Source organism: Delphinapterus leucas, chromosome 8 (assembly GCF_059928025.1).
Source record: "Delphinapterus leucas isolate spDelLeu-1000000601 "Yukka" chromosome 8, BTC_Dleu_Yukka2, whole genome shotgun sequence".
NCBI lineage: Eukaryota > Metazoa > Chordata > Mammalia > Artiodactyla > Monodontidae > Delphinapterus > Delphinapterus leucas.
Window position 1 is genome coordinate 91,884,318 of NC_143136.1, and position 14,824 is coordinate 91,899,141.

Sequence of the window (14,824 nt, forward strand, 5' to 3'; positions counted from 1 at the left end):
TCCCGTAAGTTTGATACGTTGTATTTCCATTTTCATTTGTCTCAAGATACTTTATTTATTTATTTTTTTTGCGGTACGTGGGCCTCTCACTGTTGTGGCCTCTCCCGTTATGGAGCATAGGCTGTGGACGCGCAGGCTCAGCAGCCATGGCTCACGGGCCCAGCCGCTCTGCAGCATGTGGGATCCTTCTGGATCGGGGCACAAACCTGCATCCCCTGCATTGGCAGGTGGACTCTCAGCCACTGCACCACCAGGGAAGCCCTCAAGATACTTTTTGAGCTCTTTCAATTTCTTCTTTGACCCTTTGGTTGTTCAGTGTCATGTTGTTTAATTTCCACATATTTGTGACTTTTCCAGTTTTCTCTATAATTGGCTCCTGTCAAAGACACTTGATATGATTTCAATCTATTTAAATTTATTAAGATTTATTTTGTGGCCTAATATCTGATTTATCCAGGAGAATGTTCCTTGTGTGCTTGAGAAGAATGTATATTCTGTTGCTTTTGGATGGAACGTTCTTTATATGTCTGTGATGTTCATCTGCTCTCATGTGTCTCATAAGGCTAATGCTTCTGTATTGATTTTCTATTTGGATGACCTATATATTGATGTAAGAGGGGTATTAAAGTCCCCCTACTATTATTGTATTCTTCTTGATTTCTTACTTTGGGTCTTTAATATTTGCTTTATATATTTAGGTGCTCCTATGGTGGGTGCGTAAATATTTACAAATGTATCCTCTTGTTGAATTGACATCTTTATTATTGTACAATGACCTTCTTTGTCTCTTATTAGAGTTCTTTGCTTAAAGTCTATTTCGTCTAATATAACTAAAGCTACCCTAGATCTCCTTTGGTTTTCATTTCCATGGAATATCTTTTCACTTTTAGTCTGTGTGTCCTAACATTTGAAGTGAGTCTCTCATAGGCAGCATATAGACAGGTTTAAAAAAAAAAATCCATATAGCCACTCTGTCTTTTGACTGGAGAATTTAGTCCATACACGTTAATGTAATTTTTGATAGATATAGACTTATTGCCATTTTGTTCATTGTTTTCTGGCTGTTTTCTAATTCATTTCTTTCTTCTACTCTTGCTCTGTTTCCTTGTGATTGGCTGATTTCTCTAGTGGTATGCTTAAATTTCTTTCTCTTTAGTATATCTGCTGTTGGTTTTTGCTCTGTGGTTAGCATGAGGCTTACATATAACAACTTATATTTATAACAGTCTATTTTAGTTCATATATCATCAGTTTGAACACCTTCTAGAGCTCTACATACTTACTCCTCCTCCTCCCACATCTTATGTTTTTGAATTCACAATTTACATTCTTTTAATCTTGCATATCCATTAACAATCTGTTATATTTTTACTACTCTTGTCTTTTAACCTTCATACTACCTTTTTAAGTGATTAACTCACCAACTTTACCACATTAGATTTTTAGATTATTCTCACTTTTACTATGTATTTGCCTCTACCAGTAAGATTTACATTTGCATACATTTTCCTGTTACTAATTAATGTCCTTTTGTTTCAGCTTAAGAAATTTCCTTAACATTTCCTGTAAGGCCTGTCTCGTGGCTTTTTGCTTCCAGACAGCTGTTGCTTGTCTGGAAATCCTTTATCTTTCTTTCAATTCTGAAGAACAACTTTGCTGGGTATTCTTTCTTGGCAGTTGTTTTCTTTCAGTACTTTGAATATATCATGCCACTCCCTTCTGGCCTGCAAAGTTCTGCTGAAAATTGCTGATATTCTTATGGGGTTCCTGTGTGTAATGAATTGTTTTTCTTGTGTTGCTTTTAAGATTCTTCCTTGTCTTTAACTTTTGAAAATTTAAATATAATGTGTCCTGGTTTGGGTCTCTCTGTGTTCATCTTATTTGGAACACTCCGGACTTCCTGAATCTACACATCTGTTTCCTTCCTCAGGTTAGGGAAGTTTTCAGCCATTATTTATGTAAATAAGTTTTCTGCCCTTTTCTCCATCTCTTCTTTTGGAAATCCTATAATGAAAATCTTGCTCCACTTAATTTTGTCCTGTAAGTCCCTTAGGTTGTCTTCACTCTTTTTCATTATTTTTCTTTTTGCTGCTCTGATTGAATAAATTTGTCTTGTCTTCAAGTTTGCTGATCTGTTCTTCCACTTCATCTCATCCATTGTTGAAGTCCTTTAGTCTGTTTTCTAGTGCAGTTATTGTATTCATCAGCTCTGTGACTTCTGTTTATATGGTCTTATATTTTCTGTCTCTTGTTGGAACTCTCAGTTTGTTCATGCATTCTCTTGACCTTGATAAGCATCTTTATGATGATTATTTTGAACTCTTTATCAGGTAAATAATTTACCTCCCATTTCATTAACGTCTTTTCTGAGGGGTTTTCTTGTTCTTTCATTTGGAACACATTGCTCTGTTTTTTCATTTTCTTTGACTCTCTTTGCTGGTTTCTATGGAGTAGATAAAACAGCCATCTCTCCCAGTCTTGAAAAAGTGGCTTTTTGTAGGACATGAACCTTTGCATTCAACCCTGACCTTTCTTGGTTCTCTATCAAACCTCTTTGATTGTCCAGTTAGCCTACTTTGTTCTTAGTAGCTACCAGTAGTTGAGGGTTTGCCAAGACACGTCCGTGTTCCAAATGAGAGGATTTCTGGTAACAACACCTAGATTCAGGCTGAATGGATGCTGGGTCCTCAGGCAGCAGCTTTTAAACTCTGCAGATATACTTTTTCCAGAAAAAGAATGGGAGATGGACATTTCTGTCTGTCCCTTCTGCACCTAGCCCTGGGGTAACAGACAGTTAAGAACTGTCTCTTTGTTTGCCATCATCATGTTGAGCCCATGAACACAGACTGCACTGGCCAGAGCCAGGCTCAAAGGATGTGTCCTCTAGGCAGCAGCCACAAAAGCTGGGGTGCCAGACATGTGCACAAGCTCCTTTTTGGAGATACCAGTGACCTGGGGTGAAGTAGAGAGACAGCCCAAAGATAGCACTCACCAGCCTTTCTGGTTTCCAGAGAGGATTGCAGTTGGCTCCTAAACGTATGCCTGTGCCTCAGAGGACAGCTATAAAGAAAAGCTAATAGTCCCCTTTCATGGAATGACTGGGCATTTCCGCCTGCTGCCACCTTGCTGTGCCCTGGTTGGGGGGGAAGCTGGTTAAGGAGTGTTTCTCTTATATAGCCCTGTGGGACTAATAATGTGTGGGCTAATGTAAGCCCCACTGGCTACCAGAGTTAGATGTTCAGGATGCCCAGATGCCTGGGTGGTAGCTGTAAAAACTAGGGCACTAGATGTGTGAACAAGCTCCTTTCCCGGAGATGCTGGGGACATGGGGTAAGACAGAAGGAGAGCTCCAGGATGGTTCCCACCAGCCTCCATGGCCTTTGGAGAGTATTTCAGTTAGCCCCTAGATGTGGATTAAATTAGATGCCTGCCCTTCAGGCCAAAGCTTTAAGATATGCAAAGAGGCCTCTTTCACAGAAATTCTGGACACTTTTCGGTTGGGTGCCTCTGTGTTAGGCCCTGGAAGGTGCCCACAATAAGTCCATGCAAGCTTCTTAAGAAGTTTCTTTGTTCACTATGGCCTTGTGTGTCTTGTGGCCACAAGCCCTGTTGGTTTTCACAGCTAGATGTTTTGAACGCCTGTCTCTCAGGTGCAGGTCTTAAAAACTGGGGTGAAATGTGGGGTTCAAACCTTTTACTTCTCAGAGAGAAGCTGGGGATTGTGTCTCCTGATGAGGGTCACTGCACCAGGGGTGGGGCTTACGGAGAGAATGTGTCTCAGCCTCTCCTACCCATTTTGATGTGGGTTTTTTCTTGTGTGCCTGATGTGTAGGAGTCACTCGGCTAGTTTCTGGATTTCTTTTGGAGGACTGTTCCATAGGTAGCTGTAGATTTGGCATGTCTGTGGGAGGAGGTGAGTTCAGAATTCTTCTGTGTCGCCATCTTGAACCAGAACCCCCTTTTACATTTATTGTTAATGTCTACCTAAGGAGGAAAATGATTTCATCATCTCACTTTGTGAGTCAAACAACTGAGGCAGAGACAATTTGTCATCCTTGCATAGGCTCATACAGGCAGTAAAGGGCACGGCTAGGATTCGATCTCCGAAGCAGGATATCTTGAACTACCATGAAGACTACTGAAGCTTTAGCTAGAGTGAACTAATGAAAGGACAATTCTAGGAGCTGTTTCCTCAACCACAGTATTGACATAAGCTATTCTCTTTTCACGTACTTTTTTCATTTAAAACCATGGTGCCACTGAAGAAAATCAATTAGTGTTAAAATGGTTATCAAATGTCCTAGTATAAATAAAAACATCCTCTGTCTTGCTCATCGTATCACACTTCTAACAAACAGTTCCATTTTCTCGGGCCTCTCAGTTCATTTACGTGTCAGTGTTTGCATTATTATTATTACAGCGGTTTGTTCTAATGTTAGCTAAGCTTTAAATATTCCTTCAAAGCTACTCTGTGTAATCATGCTTGGCTCCATTTTATAGCATAACCATTAGTGCTGAGAATGTGGGGTAAGAGTCCTTTTTCTCCGTCAGTGATTTCAGCTGTCAACCTCTAAAACAGTGACACTGGGCATCTGTTATTAAAGCTGTTTTCGTCAAAGCATGGGCTCTTCAGTAGGGAATAAGAAGTCTGCAACAGGCAACAGTTAACATTTCAGTCTCTTGAGCACTTTATTTGCTATAAATACAAGTCAATACCACAAGATGGCACCGTCTTACTTTCCAACATCTACAATTACAAACATCGATCTTCATAAAATGGTTTCAGCTTTTTCATGTGTTGTTTTAGATTTTGAAACCTTATAAAAGCAAGACTTGCTACAAACAGGATCAGCGTTCGATATATATTAAATGAGGTCAGATAATTAAATTCAGAAAAAGAATTTATAAATGTTCAATAAGAAAATTGAAATTACAAAAGCAGCGTTTTTCATCATTAAACTGAATTACGACTGTGTATGGTTAATGCTATATGACTAAGTTTTTGTTCAAATACACAGTTTTAGTGATGAAATAATTAATTTACCTCTTTCTCCAATATAACCACCTATTACTTCATTTGTACACCCTAACAAACAAACATTCAATACACATTTCATTCAAAACCACCTAGCTTTCATCTAGTCCAGCAATTACACACATTCCATTTGTTTTCAATAGATGCAACCCATGAAGTACCATCATGCCCCTGGCTACAAAACAAAATACAATTTGTAAAGGTAAAAACTCAGAGAATTTCTGAAATGGTAACCCATTCTCTCTATGTTCATGAAAATAAGCAATCCAATTTGAAAGTCTTTGAACTGATGTAAGCTCTAGAAAACTCAGTGTTGAAGTATGGGAAGAATAAGGATTTGCACTAACATAGTGCATAACAATGCAGTGTCAGGCGACTCATCATTTACAGTAAATGCCTTGGTTGGACTTTCCTCTGGATTGTCATCATGCTGCTAAGGATAAAGTTTATACTCGAGTCTGTGGGAATTCCATCATGTTTTCTTCTTCCCATTTCCAAGCAGGAAGAGAAGGGTTTTCAGGTCCCTTGGGGAAATCAAAGAATTAAACACACCCACAAACACCTTGAAAGCAAAATGGCAGACAAAATATTCCTTGACTCCGTGTCCAAATGAAGTTGAGTCAATATTACTTTCACAATATTTGTATCCTGCCTCGTATTAACACATCATGAGATTCCTCAAAAAACTGAGAATTCTGAGAGCTACAAAAGAGAAAGCAGTTAAGGCAGTTGATGTCTACATTTGGATTTCTTTTTCAGGTTACATGTCTAAGTCTCCGTCGTAGGCTAAGGTCAGAGGCTTCTGTTGGGGAGGTGTGCTTTGATGTGGTTTTGGCTTCTTGCTGTAAAGGGAAAAGAATTCCTGAGATAAAGAAAGTTCACAGAGCTCTGTTTCACGTGCCAGACACAATTGTGAGGTACAGAAATTCAAGTGGTTAGACAAAAGATTGATTTCTCTGGACTGGTGGGTTCCTTTTTGGAATATTGGTGTACTTTGACCCTTAAACCAGGAGAAGCCTTTGGTTTTTTTTTTTTTTTCAAAATCTTAAAAATGGTTTAGCGGAAACAATGAATTTGGTAAAGGCTACTTTCCTTTGTTTATATGCAGTAATGCGAACATCTGTTGCTAATTCCTGAACTACTACGACCTCCACAGCACAGATGTTTAACATCATAAGTAGCTAGAACAGCCAGACTCCCGTGCCTTACTCTGCTCTTGTTTTCAAGTAAACACGCTTCTGCTCTGGCCTGAATCCTGACATCTAGCTGCCAAGTCACCAGAGCCTGTCAGTCAGGAAAAGTTCACTGGTTCTGCACCAGGCAAAGCTATTCTCCCCTGGTCTCTGTTCTCCTTGAGGTCAACCACGTTGCCAGATCAGGGAGGGCTGCCATTCCTTCTCACAGAGAGAGAAGCTGAACTTGATTGAGTTACATTCCCAAATCACACAGCGATGCCCCAGATCTGGGCGAAACATGCTGCATTACGCCCTTTGATTCTCAGTATGCGTGAATCTCAGTTGAGGAGTATTTATAGTTTGAATTCTACCACACAGTGCCCCACCTCCCACCGTTCTGTCTCCCTTCCCTCCTCAGTGCCTTGGCTTTGCTGTGACTTCAGAGCTCAGCCCTCTTCGGGTTGTCCTCAGCAGCGGGGAGCCATCAAGTGCCAAGCCCTGTGCTGAGGATTTACAGAAGGTATCTCAATAAATCCCAGGACAGCACTGAGAGGGAGGCATTAGGATTACTGCTACTTGACGGAGAAGGACTAGAGAAGTTATTTACCTTCCCTCAAGTCACTGAGTGAGTGGCACAGCCTGGAATGTAAATGCATCTAAAACACGCAGCACAAATGCCTTTAACCCTTCAGTGCATCCTCCCTCTATCCAATTCGTTAATTAGGCACTTGGTGGAAACAACTTCTTTGTCTGTATGTATTAATTTTTATACTTCGAGTGAATGTAAATGAAAAACAGACATTTCAGTGTGTACAACTGGCTGGCATTTCGAACACTGTGTTAGAGTGTTGCATAACCATCACCCTAAAGGGAAACTGGTCCCACTAAGCAGTCTCTCTCCGTTCTCTTACTCTGTCCCTGGCAACCACATATCAACTTTCTGCCTCTGTAAATTTGCCTATTCTCGATATTTCATATGCAATCATACTATATGTGTGGCCTTTGGGGTCTGGCATCTTTCACTTAATGGTTAAATTAGAGAATCGTTTGATATGTGAATTTTACCACAAAAGAAAAAGATGTTTGATAACATGGTTGTAGGGAGAATCTCCTAGGTTAAAATACGCAGGTTCTAAGTCAGGAGAAATTTTGATGTTTGGAGCGATTCATAGATGCTAAAGAGGTAAATTACAACTACAAGGAACCAGAGATCCTACTGTGTCCCTACCCGGCACCCAGCGTGTAGCAGGTGCTCAGTGTATGACTTGCTGAGTGCTGGCTGCAGGCAAACACCTGCCTCTCAGCAGAGGGGAGGAAGAAATATGCTTTAAATTCTCTGCAGAGGCGTCCTCGGCCTATGATTTCCCGTTTCCCAGGTCTGTTCCGCTTCTCAAGAGCAGTTGCTGTAATTATCTGAATAACATTCAACTTTACCTATATTAAATATATGTATATTCCAGTGTCCCTAGTCATATTGCCAGGCCCAGGCTCCTGATCAGTTATCTATTTTATAGATAGTAGTGTGTATATGCCAATCCCAATCTCCCAATTTATCCTCCTCTCTTTCCCCCCGGTAGCCATAAGCTTGTTTGCTACATTTGTGACTCTATTTCTGTTTTGTAAATAAGTTCATTTGTACCATTTTTTAGATTCCACATATGAGCAATATCATATGACATTTGCCTTTCTCTGTCATACTGAGCGAAGTAAATCAGACAATCTCTAGGTCCATCCGTTTGCTGCAAATGGCATTATTTTGTTCTATTTGGCGTTGGCTAAGGGCTGTTTATTTGACAGAGAAATGGGAGAGCTGAGTCCTGGGGCGTGGGGAGGAGGGATAGAGATGGCTGGATCTTTACAGAGACAATAATATTTGGTTCCCAAAGTGGGTGGGGGGATGAGAGATAAATTAGGAGTTTGGGATTAATACATACACACTACTCTATATGAACTAGGTAAACAACCAGGACCTACTGCATAGCACAGGTAACTCTCCTCGGCATCTTGTAATAGCCTATAATGGAAAAGAATCTGAAAAAGAACTGATGTGTGTGTGTGAGTGTATAACTGAATCACTTTGCTGTACACTTGAAACTAATACGACATCGTAAACTAAGAAAAGAGACAATAATAAAGTTGTCCAGCCTCTAGGACTGTGCCTGGAAAATTCTGCTCAAATATGAGACAGATTTTTATAGCAGCTTCCAGGTATGGAATTATTATGAACATTGTGTTCACCTCTAGGGAAAAAAAAAAGAGAAAGGGGGCTCCCAGTATCTAGGTCTTGGAGTTTTGTGGCTCGTGGTGTGTGTTGGGATGGTTGTGATGAAGGCTTCATTTCATATGCATCTTTTCACACTGTGTAAGCTCTCAATAGACAGATACTAAAGTCACGTCTATGAATGTGCGAGATCCGAGAACTTTTGGAGAGTTTAAAAGTTAGCAACCACTGAATAAGATGGTGACTTTGCTGGGGAGCTGTGGCTTTACAAAGCTTCCTGGCTGGTTAAAAAGAGCCCTAAGAGGAAGAGCTGAGTGGGAGGCTGCCCTCTGCACAGGCAGCAAATAGGAGACTTGTCCTTCGAAGTCCCTGTTCCCTTTCCTTTATTAGGCAGCTCATTTAGGAACCATTTTGTAAGTCACTTTCTCTCCTCAACTCTGGTATCGGGGAAGGTGTGACCACCTCACTCCTACTAAATCAGGAGCCACCAATGCCTGGCCCATGGGCTGCCGCCGCCACCCCTAGGCATCCTGTACCCGCGGTGGACGTCTCCCATCCATCACATTATTGTTTACTGCTGAGCCCAGGAACAGCCTCATAACTCTTCCTAACGGAGCACTCTTGACAGCCACCATCACTTTCAGAGTTGGCCCAAGGGAGAAAACCAGTATGCAACCCCGGCTGTAAGAGATCATTGATGGACACGTTTTAAAGTCACCTCTTCCATGACCATTTGCGTTTTAGCAAAGGATAAACCCATTAAGCCAGAAAAGTGAGCTCATTGTAAACGGGCAGGCAAGTGCTGGCACTTCTCAGCACTCTTGAAGTCAAGCCACAAGGACCCATCCCCAGACCAGAAGACATTAACAGGCAGCTACGCAGGAGGCCCGGGCCTCGGAAGCGGCGACACCACCTTCAAACTTTCAAATTTGAGAGCCCCTTTCCTGCGTTGTGCTGAGCAAGGTAGAATAGCTGCAGTTCTCTGAGTAATTTCCAGGCACTATGTCTAGATTACCTACAAGCTCACCCAGTGGTCGTCCCCACTAAATTACCTCATGAGTCTTTATTGCCAGGGGAGCCGGGCATCAGTAATATTATTTCAAAAACTCCAAATGCTAATGGCAGACATGCAAACGGTCATATCTGAACGAAGCAGTCCTCGAGAAGACTATTTTTCTCACAAACATGTCCAAGTGTTATTAAATTGCCTTCATCTAAAGTGTACACCTAACAACTGGCATATTTATTAGAGGCGCTCTCTTGTCCTAAGCTTTTTATTTTGGGGGAGAAACTATAAAATCTCCAAAACTGTCATCCTCTAACTCTTCTGCAAGCTATTTAATAGAAATAGATGGTGTGAAAACACCTATTTGGATTCTTTAGGCAGCTCCTATATAACAGTAAATGCTTTGATATCAATAGGTCTGTAGCTTACTTGGGAAATGAAGAGCCCCTAAAAAAATGTGAAAGGTGTAGACACTACCTCGAGTCTAAAGAGTTTTTAGGATTACTCGAGGGAAAGAGACTGAAAGTCCAGTGGAAAGAGTGTACATTTGGGGGTTAAGACAAACCTGGAGTTGATTTCACCAGGCTGATGTCCTTATGTAAGTTATTCAACTTTTCTGAGGATTACTTACTCCCCCTTTAAAATGAAGCTGATATTAGCAACGCCTCATTGGATTATTATGAAGACTGAATAAGGCAAGGCAATCTATGCAAAGCACTTTGTTTGATGTATGAATATTCGATTTTTTTTTCCTGGCGGCCCGGGTGTGATCCCTGGTCAGGGAGCTTGATCCTACGTGCAGCAACTAAAAAATCCCACATGCCACAACTAAGAGCCGGCACAGCCAAATAAATAAATAGGCCTATCAACACACCAGGGTATAGGGAAACAGTAGAAAATGAAGTTGAAAGAGTTGTTTGGGCTCAAATAGTGGAAGACTTTAATTGACTGGTAAGGCAGCCGGAACATGACTTTCATTTTGCTGTCAATGGGTGTCTGTCTGAGGAGGAAAGGGGCTGCTCACTTGGCTACAGACTGCTGAAGGCAGCATTTGTAAAGAATCCAAATATGGAAGTAACTGTGCTACTTCCAACAGGGGATTATTAAGGCTGGGCATTGAGGATGAAAAAAATAGGTATGAGAAATACTGTACATAAGTATTTATATAATTTGGCCACAAAAAAGTAAGGGGCAATTCCATTGATCTTTTATAATAAAAATTTTCCAGAAAATTATATGTTTGTCATCAGAATTCAGTGAGGCACCTAATTAATCCCCAGCACCTAGAGTTATACAGAAAGGGCCACAATAAATATTTATTGGTGAAGGAATGGATTAAGGGTAACACAATTTTAAGGTGAAGGAAATGGAGAAATGTAAAAGGGTGAAATTTATGACTGTTATTAAATTTTAATTTTTAATCTTTTAGATATTCTAGGGAAGAAGGAACCATAGAATCTGGAATTGGGGATGTGGCTATGAAGTAGAACACATCCAAGCCAAGCTTTCACAGACTAATAGACTAGCTGATTCTCTTACACTGTATTGGGCCATTGCTTTGAGAGCAGTGTCTCTTCTGTCAACCCTTTATGTTCTTTGTTGCCATTTAAGACCTTTTCCTGCTTCTAATCTTTTTTAGTGGTGAATCTTCCTTCCCCTCTCAACCTCATATAGGGCTTTCCACTTCACATTTGTTCATTAAGACAGGACCTAGACAGTACTCACAAAACTTACCAAGTCAAACATAAGTGGTCGAATCATTTGATTCTGGGGTAAACGACTAACTGAAGGTGTTCCTTTTCACTACAACACTGTGGAAATATTAGTTGGATAGATATCCAACTTCTAGAAATTCAATTTCAATCACTATAGGTGGCAGAAAAAATGAAAGTCACTTAATTTTCTTCACTAACCTTCACCGACCAAGAGTAACCTTGGAAGTACAAGCTAGAAATACAAAGACTGGATTTGAGCTGCAATTAAAACTTGGGTGAAAATTCTCAAGGAAATAGTTAGTTAGATGATGGATATAAATATCTTGATTTAGAGAAAAAAAGGAACACTTTGATCTCATGAAAATTAAATTCTTCTTAGGAAGCTAATAAAATATTCTCAACACACTTGAAAACATTCAAATGTATTTACTTCTGTCTGGTTTCAAGACCAGCTCATCAAATAAACTATATTCTATACAATAAGCTACTCATCATTTTCTGAGAATAACGTATTTTTAGGAACTAGTCACTTACAAATTGGGGTTCCTGGAATGGACAGTCAGTTAAATTTTCTCTCATGGCTGGTCAATGTAGATAAAACCGCTGGCTCTACTATTCAAAATGTACTAATAGGTTGTTTGAACCTACAACTGGTCAATTTAACATAACTGGTCAAAATTGGTCATTCTGAGAAGAAAATTTAAGAACTAGCTAGAGTGTTGGTTCTCAGCCTTGCCTGGATACTAGAAATACCTGGGGCACTTTTAATTATTCCTGCATGTGGTCAGGTTGTTCGGATGCTTAAATCAGATTCCCTGGGGCTAGAAATATCAGAAAGGGAATGTAAAAATACAATACCTTTTAAAATCACACCCCCAAAATAAAATACTTAGGAATAAACCTGATCAAGGAGGTGAAAGACTTACATGCTGAGAACTATAAAATATTAATAAAGGAAACTGAAGATGACTCAAAGAAATGGAAAGATATATCCCATGCTCTTGGGTGGGAAGAATTAACATTGTTAAAATGGCCATACTGCCTAAAGCAATATACAGATTTAGTGTGATCTGTATCAAATTACCCATGACATTTTTCACAGAACTAGAATAATCCTAAAGTTCATATGCAACCATAGAAGACCCAGAATTGCCAAAGTAATCCTGAAGAAAAGGAACAAAGCAGGAGGCATAACCCTCCCAGACTTCAGACAATACTACAAAGCTACAGTAATCAAACAGACCTATGGATCAATGGAACAGAATAGAGAGCCCAGAAATAAACCCATACACCGATGGTCAATTAATCTTCAACAAAGGAGGCAAGAATATACAATGGAGAAAAGACAGTCTCTACAATGGAGAAAAGACAGTCTCTTCAGCAAGTGGCGTTGGGAAAGTTGGACAGCTGCATATAAATCAATGAAGTTAGTTAGAACGTGCTCTCTCACCATACACAAAAAAGACTTATACATAAGACATGACACCATAAAACTACTAGAAGAGAGCATAGGCAAAACATTCTCTGACATAAATCGTACCAATGTTTTCTTAGGACAGCCTCCCAATGCAATAGAAATAAAAACAAAAATAAACACGTGGGATCTAATCGAACTTAGCTTTTGCACAGCAAAGGAAACCATAAACAAAAGGAAAAGACAACCTATGGAATGGGAGAAAATATTTGCAAATGATGCAACCAACAAGGGCTTAATTTCCAAAATATACAAATAGCTGATACAGCTCAACAACAAAAAAACAACCCATTCAAAAAATGGGCAGAAGACCTAAATAGACATTTCTCTAAAGAAGATGTACAGATGGCCAATAGGCACATGAAAAAAAAGATGCTCAACATTGCTAATTATTAGAGAAATGCAAATTGAAACTACAATGAGGTACTACCTCACACCAGTCAGGATTGCCATCATTAAAAACTCTACAAATAACAAGTGTTGGAGAGAGTGTGGGGAAAAGGGAGCCCTCTCACACTGTTGGTGGGAATGTAAGTTGGTGCAGCCACTATGGAAAACAGTATGGGAAACTCTTTCTCAGAAAACTAAAAATAGAATTACCATATAATACAGCAATCCCACTCCTGGGCATACATCCAGACAAATTCGAATTCAAAAAGATACATGCACCCCTATGTTCACAGCAGCACTATGCATAGTAGCCAAGACAGGGAAACAACCTAAATGTCCATCGACAGAGGAATGGATAAAGAAGATGTGGTACATATATACAGTGGAATACTACTCAGTCACAGAAGAGAATGAAATAATGCCATTTGCAGCAACATAGACGGACCTAGAGATTATCATACTAAGTGAAGTAAGTCAGACAGAGAATGACAAATACCACATGACGCAAATTAACCTATCTGTGAAACAGAAACAGACTCATGGACATATAGAACAGCCTTGTGGTTGCCAAGGGGGAGGGGGTTGGGGGAGGGATGGAGTGGGAGGTTGGGGTGAGCAGATGTGAGCTTTTATATACAAAATGGATAAACAACAAGGTCCTACTGTATAGCACAGAGAACTACATTCAATATCCTGTGGTAAACCATAATGGAAAAGAACATGAAAAAGAATATATGTATGTGTAACTGAATCGCTTCTGTACAGCAAAATTAACACAACACTGTAAGTCAACTATACTTCAATAAGCAAAATTAAGAAAAGAAAAAAAAAAGAATCTCTGGGACTAGGATTCAAATATCAGTCCCCAAGAGGTGCCAGGAAATGCCAGTGTGCCATCAAAGCTAAAAAGTACTGATCTGAATCAAAATTCTAAAATGGGAAAGCCCTGACTAATGACGTGCCTCTTATACCTTCTGACAGTATTTGAAAACCAAATAAAAGAATGTTATTTCAAACAAGGACAATAAAGATAATGATTTCCCATTTCAACTATTCACCAATTCTACTGTTGATGATTATTTGTGAGTTCAAGGGTCCTGTTATAATGGCCAATGATCTGACGACATGCCACCCCCGAAAATATGGAATATTAACTTTTTACTAGTTAGTACTTACCAAACAAAGTAGGAAGTAAATACGAGGAAAATCATGATAAGAAAACCACCACCTGAAACGCCATAAACCCAGATTTTCACTCGGCCATCTGTTTAAAATAGAAAATAACAAACTTATCAACAGAAGCTTTATTTCTTATCTAAATTAGTGTATTATTTATTTCTCAGCTGAATTCTGAGATTTGCGTAAGTCAGAAGCATAGGTGGAAATACCCACATGTGACAGCTATCAAATGTCAAAAAAAAGGTGAAAATATAAAATGTAAGATAGTCTATCATTTTTTCACAATGCCAAACAAAGACCAGAAACCAGTACTTCATAAAATCTAACAACTGGCAGGATATTTTGAATTTATTTTCATTTGTATATACTTCTAATACAAAAGTACTACAAAACATATACATATGTGTACAAGTATATATTATTCTGGACTTGTTATCTGCTGGAGTTAAAAAAATAGAACCAAACAGTCTGATCTATTTTGTGATTTTTACTGTGTGAGGTATACCCGACTGTATGTATGGTGTGCATGTGTGTGTATAAATTTGAGTTGTTTCTGGAAATCTCATGGTTTTTGCTCTGTTTTACATGAGCGCACAGTTAACTAAACTTAGTAGCAATGCCTTAGCATC

General features: G+C 39.5%; 1 protein-coding gene across 1 annotated transcript in view; it reads right to left on the reverse strand.

Moving 5' to 3' along the window:
• Positions 1–4,633: 4,633 nt before the first annotated feature.
• The window catches only part of THSD7B (thrombospondin type 1 domain containing 7B), a 758,467-nt gene continuing 748,276 nt past the window's right edge, over positions 4,634–14,824 (reverse strand). Inside the window, exons 26-27 of the mRNA XM_022569631.3 lie at positions 14,193–14,280; positions 4,634–5,877 (exon numbers count right to left, since the gene is read on the reverse strand). Coding sequence (XP_022425339.2) covers positions 5,796–5,877; positions 14,193–14,280 — 170 coding nt within the window. The 3' untranslated portion in view covers positions 4,634–5,795. The remainder of the gene's footprint in view (positions 5,878–14,192; positions 14,281–14,824) is intronic.